Raw genomic sequence first — 9,976 nt, forward strand, 5'->3', positions numbered from 1 at the left:
CACCAGGGTAGCTGTGGTTTTAATTGAACACTTTTACACAGTTCTAGAGATAATGTGACTGGGATGCTGTGTACCTTTTTGTTCTGAGGCTCTTAACTAAAGGTCCGACTCCTTACACACCAAACTGACACCAAAGAACACCAAAGAACACGTCCCGACGGAATGTCGCCTCACGTCTCCTGCGTCTTGGCCATGTGGAACACACCGCAAAGACTTCAGCCGACGGCCAAGAAGCACGTACCACTCTTCCTACGCTGTCATTGGAGGCAGTCACAATTGCTACAGGCTTGCACTTACCTGTTAGCATCTGGCATCTGTTAGCATCTAGCATCTGTTAGCATCTAGCTCTCCTGCTTACAAACTTTTAGCCATCCCTGCTTATACAAGTAGTAGTTTTAGTTGTCTGCGATCTGCGGAGGCCTACTCCCACCTGTCGAGTACGGCTGTACTGAGGTGTTTTTCCTCCGGAGACGTCGCGAAGAGACGGAGCGGCTCCACCTGTTGCTGCATGCGATCTGCGATTTACGGAGGCCTGCTCGTTGCGAAGAGACGGAGCGGCTCCACATGTTGCTGCCTGGGATCTGTGATCTGCGATCTACAGAGGCCTGCTCCCACCTGTAGAATACGGCTGTACTGGAGAGGTTTTTACCCCGGAGTCGTCGCGGAGAGACGGAGTGGATCCACGCTTCGGGCTTGGCCTGCTTCCACCGGGCGTGTGCTGCTGTGCGGAGGACGATTTTACCACGGCTGGGGCCTGCTTTCCACCTGTCCTGGTTCTGCTGTTGGAGAGGCCTGCTTTCACCCCGGGGATACCACGGAGGGACCGGAGCGCTTCCACGCTGCTGTTTTCGCCTGTCCTTTGCTGCTGTGCTGATTTTGTTCCAGGAACATCGCGGGTACTGTGTGCTGGTCTGGGGAAATGGCCCATATCGGGATTCTGCTGTGCCTGTTAACTGTTTTGGACTATGAGAAGATCTCTAGTCATTCTGAGAAGTCTACTGGATTCAGGTCTGTTCTGCCACCCGCAGTGGGCATCCCCTGCAAAGGTTCGGATGTGTTGCTCAAACAATTACCGGTTGCCTTGTCACAGACAATCTGCTCGACAAAATATGCTTGTCTTTTTTGTTTTCCTGCGATGATGGTTCTTCAGGACTGCTTCTTAAGCTCAAATCACACTCTCACAGACTTTTCCGGTGTTTCTAAATTAATGTATGCATGTCGTTTATGAGGAAAAGATGCCTGGTTTTTTTGTTGTTATTACTGTCAGGAAATGTACAACCTAACCCTGGTCCGCCCAGTAGTAGTAGTCAGATCGCTACTCCTGCTGATTTTAAAGCTAGGTCTGGGTTGGGTTTCATCCACTTGAATGTGCGCAGTCTGTTAGGTAAACTAGATTTTGTCCGTATCTGGGCGAGCTCGACTGACGCTGACGTCATTGTTTTATCAGAAACATGGCTAAACAAATCTATTTTGGCCTCTGACATTGCCTTAAATGGTTTTAATGTGTATCGTACCGACCGGCCTAATAAAGGTGGTGACGTTGCCATTTATGTTAAGAATAAGTTCAGTGTAACCACATTAGTTTCCAAATCGATCAGTAAGCAATTTGAATTTGTAGCCATACATATTGAACAGGTCATGGTAGTGAGTTGTTACAGACCCCCCTCAGCTGTCAAAGACTCCTTGTCTTCACTAGCAAATCTTTTATCACAACTAGACTACAAGGAAATAGTGCTACTTGGAGATTTTAACTGGGACTGGTTAACTGCAGTGTCAGAGGATTTTAAAAACCTTTGTATCTCATTGAATGTTACTCAGATTGTTGACAGTCCTACTCGCCCTAACATTAAGCCCCCTAACAAATCCTCCCTAATTGATCTCATTTTAACTAATGTTCCCCATAAATATTCATCTGTGGGAGTATTTGCAAATGATCTGAGTGATCACTGTGTTGTAGCCACAATTAGGGACACTAAGGTCCAAAAGGTTAAACTTCGCATTATCATTAAGAGAGACAAAAAACATTTTGTGGAGCAGGGTTTTGTTCATGATCTGTTTGATTTTGATTGGGGTAAAATCGATCTGCGTGCTGATGTAGAAACCGCATGGTCTTATTTTTATCTTGGTTTTATGGAGATCATTGATAGACATGCACGCCTGCGTAAATTTAGAGTGAAGGGACGAGACAATCCTTGGTTTTCTGCTGAGCTGTCTAGTCTCCTTCATGAGAGAAACAAGGCCTGGGCAAAGGCTAGGAAATCAGGCTCAGCGGTAGAATGGCTACGCTTTAGGCAGCTAAGAAATAGCTTCACTTCACATATCAAAAGTGCTAAATCAAAGTATTATCTGTCAGTAACCACAAAGAATCTGAATAATCGTGGACTTTTTTGGAAAGCCATTAAATCGTTATCCACCGGTGATATCCGTAATGAGCTACCTCCGTGCATTACCACAGCATCTGGCTCTATATCGGACAGGGCTACTATGCTAAATTGCTTTAATGAGCATTTTGTGTCCTGTGGTTCTCTATTTGATTCTGTCACTAACTCTGCTTCTGTGAACACTACAGTATGTGACTCTGAAAAACGTGTTTTGGAAAACCCTTTTAGTTTTACTCCTTTTACTGTTGATGTTGTTCGTGAAGCTTTAACCAAGTTAGATCCTAAGAAACCGGCTGGCCCGGACAACGTAGAACCTTTCTTTTTTAAGATAGCTGCAGATTTTATTGCTCCACCTCTCACTACTCTTTTTAACCTCTCCCTCAGCTCAAACACAATTCCAAAATTGTGGAAGTCAGCGTATGTCCTGCTACGCTTAGTGAGTGAACAGGTAAAGGTGTTCTATGTACAAATGACATCCTGTCTAAACATCAGTCAGGCTTCAGAAAGCAACACAGCATCATCACTGCCACAATGAAAGTGGTGAATGATGTGGCGCGTATTTTAGATAATAAGCAGAGTTGTGCAGCTCTATTTATTGACCTTTCCAAAGCGGTTGACACCGTCGATCATCACATTTTAAAGCAGAGGCTAGCCAGTATAGGCATGTCCAGCCATGCAGTGGGTGGTTTGTGAACTACCTCTCTGAAAGGTCCCAATGTGTTCATTTTGATGGGCTGTCTTCTGAGTGGTTAAACATTGCTAATGGTGTTCCTCAAGGTTCTGTTTTAGATCCACTTTTATTCTCCATCTACATCAACAGTTTAGGTGAAAATGTGGATGAAGCTACTTTACATTTCTATGCGGACGATACCGTGATGTACTGTGCAGGTCCCTCCATTCAGGAGGCTGGTGTTAAATTACAGGCTGTTTTTAACATTATTCAAACTCAGCTCTCTGAACTAAAGCTTCTTTTAAATGTTGAGAAAACCAAGGTAATGCTCTTTTCTAAAGCTAAAAAGACACCAGAGCCTGTTTTAGATATTGTAACTGCGCAAGGAATAAAACTTGAAGTGGTTACCTGTTACAAATACCTTGGTATCTGGCTTGATGATTGTCTCACTTTTAAACTTCATGTCAATAGAGAGGTGAAGTCCCTCCCTTTCCGGGAGCCTCCATGGGACCCCGGTGTAAAATTATACATTGAAGTCAATGGAGAGAGAAAGGTTATCTTTTGATCCCGTTTGAATTGTGCCACGAATGACACATATGATGTTTGTCAATTTAAAAGAATATTTTGCGAGTCAAAAAAATAAAACTGTGAAGTTACACATTTTTTTGTGTGAAACCGCTGAGTGAACTACAGGTCTCTGGTCTCGCACAATACGCGTCACCATCACAAAGACGGCCGTCACGTTAGCAAATTTCACCGGTTTCTTTCAGAATGAGAATAAAAGTATAAAACGAGGTGAACATCACTACAAGTCTGGACACGTTGAGAGCTGTACATACACGAAAGGGGAGTTATTCGGTTCTGTAAGAGCAGCGGAACCGGCTTTACAAGATGTTGGTGAGTAATATGAGTGCAATGTGTAACGTTAATGTCAGCTGGCTAACATTAGCTAACAAGGTACACTAACGTGTTTTGTTTCAGGAACTAGTTTTCTCCTTAAGAACTCCGTGGTCTGTGTATGCTGTGGATAACATTAGTGTTCACAAGAACAAGGTACACTCCCGTGTTTTGTTTTAGTTGCTCTTCAGATTGAAGCGGACAGTTTTATATCGACTATACTGTATGTGTGATCTCCTTTTACATCTCGTTGTGTCATTTGAGTTTATTTGTTGTGTGTAGATTCAAGGGTTTTGGTTATCTTGTCAATTTGTTTGGTTATCCAGGCACAGCTGTGTGTGACTCCCTCGGGTACACTGGTATGTGTTTTCCTAATGTAGAGAGCATTGATTAATTAATAAACTACACACTGAGTCTAGATCCTGACCAAATCCTTTTTTATTGTTGATCAAATGTTTTTCAAAAATGTATTCATACACATTTAGAAAAATACAATGTACAATCACAACCAGTACAACACAAATTACAAATTACAATTCTTGCCTCAATGCGACTGAGCAGAGACCAGCAAGCTGCCATCCAGACAGCCACCGGAGGACAGCGGACAAAGTGGCAGTTACACAGGCGGGGCAGGTTGACAGCCAGCAAGTTTGGTGCTGTGCTGCGGTCGGGACTTTCATCCACTCCATGCGCGTCCCTCATGAAGAGGGTGCTCGGGGGGTACAACTTGGACGGAGTCATGGCTGTCAACTGGGGGGTTGTAAACGAGGCCGAAGGGGTGAAGGCTTTTGTGCAGGCCTATCAGGTGACAGTGTTCGAGTCTGGTCTCTTTGTGAGTGAGTCGGTGTTTTGGGAGCATCCCCCGATGGACTTGTGCAGCCATCTGCCCTGCTGGAGGTGAAGTGTCCATGCACTGATTCGCTAGCTGAACAGCCAATCAGAGTGATTTATTTTGCCGACTGCCTTTGGCCGACAGCCTACCGACTATGTCGAATCGGCGGTGGAAGGTGTCGGCACGGCCGAAAAAGACACAACGGTGCAGTACACACCAATCTGAGTCGGGCGACACGACGCTCATCGTCTTTTCAGCCGTGCCGACACCTTTTCCGCCAAAGGCAGTCGGCAAAAGAAATCACTCTGATTGGCTGTTCAGCTAGCGAATCAGTGCATGAGAAGCGAAGCGGAAGTGAGGGACCCAAACAAACTATTAAGAAGGCAAATCTGAGATTTAATTTAACTCCAGATCTCGACACAGGTTCTGGAAAGCCCCGTGAGCTTCTCGTTGTAGAGTGAAAATGGAATGCACACACTATTTGTTGTTTGTTTATATCACGCAGTATGTTCTTCTTCTCTCGGTTATCACGCTGTCTGTCTTCCGGTTGTTGCCTCTTTTGAATGACGAATATACACTACCGCCGCCTGCTGGTAAGGAGAGTTATTGCCACTCACGAATGTGCAGTTCGTACGTGCTTCTTGGTCGTCGGCTGAAGTCTTTGCGGTGTCTTCCAGTGCGACACATGGCCAAGATGCAGAGATGCGAGGCGATGCAACAGTCGGGGTCCGTCTGTGTCAGTTATTTGGTGTCAGCTTGGTGTGTCCGGGCCTTAACAGCTTTAGCCGCCCGTTAGTTGTTTATGGACTGAGTAGGGATTGATTTTGTTTTGTGTGTTTGCATTTTATTTTGGGTTCTTGGAACAAGAGTTATTGCCCCGGGGCGGATTTTGTTTTGCTTGTATTTTATTTGGTTTTTCTCCTGCTGATTGTCTGTTAATTTAAATTAGTAGAGTAGAGATTGTAATCTCAATTGTAATCTGAGCAATTGACTGCTCACATGTTGCAATAAGGGTAAACTGAAAGGATCTTTTGTAAGAGTTGTTTTTGTAATGCTCGTGATTCCAGAATTGAGAACACCAAGTAAATCGCTTTCTCTTTCCTTCTCTGATCTGATGACTGTCTGAATTTCACATTAGGCGTATATTTTCATGCATAACATTTATCTCGGACACACATAACTCCCTGAAAAGCTTGTGGTTTCTTCTCATGAATCACGACGAGACAGTGTGAAGTAGTGTTGTCACGATACCAACATTTTGGTTTCGATACCGATACCAAGTCAAGAATTGCGATTCCGATTCTTTTTCGATACTTTTCTTAAAAAAGGGGAAACACGGAATATCGGCTTTAAAATTAGGAATAACAGATGATTTTAGCAGTCAGAACTAAAGCAGCAGTGTCACTAAGAACAGAAACACCAAAGAGTCACATCTAATATAAATATATATAAAAGCATTTATTTTAATTGTGTAGCAGTGAGTTTAACATTTTGGCAGCACTGTTGAGCATTTTGAAAATGTATTGTCATGCCTCTGTGCTTAGTCTTTCTATCTTTATAGCCACTGGTGTAAAGTAACTAAGTTCATAAACTCAACAAGTACTACTTGGGTACAATTTTGAGATACTTGTACTTTATTTAAGTATTTCAATGTTTCTTTTGCTACTTTGTACTCCACTACAGTTCAGAGGTACATGGTGTACTTTTACTCCACTACATGTACATTACAGATGTGGATGAATGATGTGAAATATAATCAATACTTAAATCAGACTTTAGTTCCACCTGGAGTAAATCCTCCAGCTACCCTGCAGTCTACAAAGTACTTCAGACTAGCTGCACCTCCACCAGCTTTGAGAACACTTTCATGATCAATCATTATAAAACATATATATATATATTATTCTGAAATGGACCAATCTGCACAATGACTACTTTTACTGTCGCTACTTTAATACTTTTAGTTGAGGAACATTTTGAATGCAGTACTTTTACTGTAACAGACTATTCCTACACTCTGGTGCTTCTACTTTTACTGTTGCTACTTTAACTATATTTTGATGATAATACTTTTGTACTTTTATTTGAGGAACATTTTGATTGCAGGATTGTTCCTACATTCTGGTACTTCTACTTTAACTCAAGTACAAGACCTGGGTACTTCTACTTTTACTCAAGTACAAGATATATACTTGTACCACCTCCGTTTATAGCCTATGAAAAAAACTAATAGAAAACGAAGGCTAAAGCTAACGTTAGCAGATAGTGATGCTAGTTTGCTAGTTAAGTTTGCTCAACGATAATATTGCGACAGAAACACTTTTCAGTGCACATCACGCTCTGCCGCTCCGACAGGGAGCTCTGCTCTGAACACCTGAACGGCCCGTTCAAAGACTTCTGGCGTCTTTTTTGTCAACAAGCCGAAGCGCAGCGGCAGTTGCACTCCCACTTGCAGCCATGCTTCTCGTTTTCTCACATGCTCTGGCAGCTAGCGCGTGGCCGCGTGCACGAGAGAGGGGAGGGACTTAGAGCGTGCTTGAGAGGGGCGGGACTGCAGGCACGACTGCAGTGCAGGGAGTGGAAGCAGAGCGCTGAACACACACGGCTCTTATTAAAACGGCGCTTTTTCACGGGAGTACTTTTCCCCGTCATTCTTAAAGTACCGATACTAATGAAACGGAGGAATCGTACCGTTTTTAACGGCAGGGTATCGCGGTACCTTTCAAGTATCGGTACACCGTGCAACACTAGTGTGAAGTCAGAGATGTATGCTGTGACTTATTTCTCAGAATGGAAACCATGTACCAATGTATGACTCAATGTTTCCTGGCAGCGATAAGGAAGTTGTTCATGTTCCGCTTTAATTGTAAACTACATTTAACAACACACAGTAAAGAGGGGCATATATCTGCTCTTTAAAAGTCAAGTAAATAATGGTCAACTACACATTTACGGAATTCCTGTTATTTTGTCTGTTTGTACTGTAAGCACAGCATTTTATTTGACCCTTTTTATCAATGTGTTCTCGTTTTCCCCACCAGACAGTATAATGATTTAGATTGTCTTATTACTATACCATCATGCTACACAATCAGAAATGTAGAGGCTACCAAATGAAACCACTGACTTTGATGGCGCTCAAAGATTTATGGGTACTCTGTTCAGCTCACAGAACATTAAGATAAAAAACAAAGAGAAAGAACTTCAATTTTGTATTTTATTTCCCTGATAACAATATGCGGACCTTTCAACCTGTGTGAGAAGAATTCAGCCATGCTCAAATAACTAGGTGAGTTTATTTTTGTATGTATTTTTTCCATCCACTTGGAAGAAGGTTACTGTTCTTGCTGTTTATCTTTGTGTGTCTGCTTAGAGGATGATGGTGCTTCAGGGCTGGCTACTCCGATGACAGGGCCCCATCGTCCTGCCGGACATCCTCATTGCCCTGAAAGGAAGGATAAGATAAGATAAGCAAGCCTTCGTTGATACCCAGAGAGAAATCCAGGAGTAGCAGGAAATAATATACTCTATAAAGAGGTTAAAATAAAAACTATACGAGAGCAATTTATAAGACAATGAAAATAGTTTGAAAATAAATGTTTTCTTAATATATCTTATGTGGTTGTATCACCTGCTCGACAACATCCAGCTCTCCAGCATCCTCCAGCCTGTCCGTGTTTCTGCTGCCTCTGTGTGGCTGAGATGGGCCTGTGTCCTCTGGGTCTAAGCGCCAGGACTTCAGCCGGCTCAGACCCTCCATAGAGCGGCCGGTGGGGTTGATCCGCTGAGCCGGGATACGGACCGGTAGATCCCAGGTCCCCTTAAAGTCTGGCCATGCACTGCCACGCTATATCCACACACACACACACACACACACACACACACACACACACACACACACACACACACACACACACACACACACACACACACACACACACACACACACACACACACACACACACACACACACACACACACACACACACACACACACACACACACACACACACACACACACACACACACACACAATGGAGTGAATTCAAAGGCTACATGTGTTCACAATATCAATAGCATATTTTAAGTAAGAGACATAAAACGTTTGATATGATCTCACCTTTACCACTCCTGGGAGAAGATGTCCTCTATTATTAGCAATGAAGGTGGTGTGACCCTCCTGTGCAGAGGGTCTCTACACACACACACACACACACACACACACACACACACACACACACACACACACACACACACACACACACACACACACACACACACACACAGAGAGACAGAGTTGAAGTCATTCATCAACTTGTCAGGCAATTCTACTCTTAAAATTGCCAGAAAAAAAGAAGAATAGCCTACTGCTGACATGACATTTACCTTTTTGAAGTCCTTAGTTGTCTCCCCCCAGTTCTGCAGCCTCTGCGGCTTGTAGGCACTGTCATACTGAGGAGGGAAAGTGTCACAATGTATCAGTAAAACATTACAGCAGAATATGTCATTTTTCCAACTACCATCACCCAGAATGCAAATGTTTAGGTTACCTGGTTAGCTGAGTAACTGAACATGTCTGGATCTGTAAGAGCCTCCGCATTTGTTTTGTTGACTCGTTGCATAGCAACGCAATCGAACTGACCTTTGTTTTCCAGACTTGCAGGAAATCCGAAGTAGGCCTAATGGGAAAATAGAAACATATCTACTCAGGGAACACATCATGTATACGCACGGAAAAACAGTTTACATATGACCTCTTAGGGAAATAATAAGTGAATCAATGTGTGTAGGCCTACTGTCAATGTCAATTTGAGTCGTTTTTTATTTGCATTATTGTTACGTGTCCTATTGTGATAAATGTACATTGAAATATGTATCACCTTAATTTCCTATGTTTTTGCTTTAAAACATTTTTACATACAAATATAATAACTGATTTTAGAAACTACTTTTATTTTGAAACTTCGACCGGACGTCCAGCTGTTTATCTTCCGGTGGCGTACTTGCTGGATGTAGCCTAGCTAGCCAAACATTAGCCAGCAGCTAGATAAAACGTCCTGAATTATTTATTTTTTAAATAAGGAACACATACCACCCCCTGTTACATCCAGCCAGTGAGTGAGCTTTCCTTCAGCTTAACTCAGACGGTTTTGTCGCAAAATAACTAGCTTCCGTCTTGTCCAACGTAGACAGTCT

The 9,976-nt window shown here is 43.0% G+C and overlaps 1 protein-coding gene across 1 annotated transcript; it reads right to left on the reverse strand.

Moving 5' to 3' along the window:
* Nucleotides 1–7,983: 7,983 nt before the first annotated feature.
* Nucleotides 7,984–9,962, reverse strand: cfap126 (cilia and flagella associated protein 126). The gene is made up of 6 exons (XM_034088125.2): nucleotides 9,873–9,962; nucleotides 9,331–9,459; nucleotides 9,167–9,232; nucleotides 8,901–8,975; nucleotides 8,412–8,627; nucleotides 7,984–8,225 (listed from the first exon to the last, which is right to left on the reverse strand). The coding sequence occupies exons 2-6, from the start codon at nucleotides 9,400–9,402 to the stop codon at nucleotides 8,178–8,180; spliced, it is 477 nt and encodes a 158-aa protein (XP_033944016.1). The 5' UTR covers nucleotides 9,403–9,459; nucleotides 9,873–9,962; the 3' UTR covers nucleotides 7,984–8,177.
* Nucleotides 9,963–9,976: the final 14 nt, after the last annotated feature.

Source organism: Pseudochaenichthys georgianus, chromosome 7 (assembly GCF_902827115.2).
Source record: "Pseudochaenichthys georgianus chromosome 7, fPseGeo1.2, whole genome shotgun sequence".
Taxonomy (NCBI): domain Eukaryota; kingdom Metazoa; phylum Chordata; class Actinopteri; order Perciformes; family Channichthyidae; genus Pseudochaenichthys; species Pseudochaenichthys georgianus.

Bases quoted from the DNA above. Each gene is read 5' to 3' on its own strand.
- cfap126 (XM_034088125.2), bottom strand. From the start codon at position 9,402: ATGCAACGAGTCAACAAAACAAATGCGGAGGCTCTTACAGATCCAGAC. The intron at 9,233-9,330 runs GTAACCTAAACA...TTCCCTCCTCAG, and splicing joins TCAGTTACTCAGCTAACCAG to TATGACAGTGCCTACAAGCC. The intron at 8,976-9,166 runs GTAAATGTCATG...GTGTGTGTGTAG, and splicing joins CAACTAAGGACTTCAAAAAG to AGACCCTCTGCACAGGAGGG.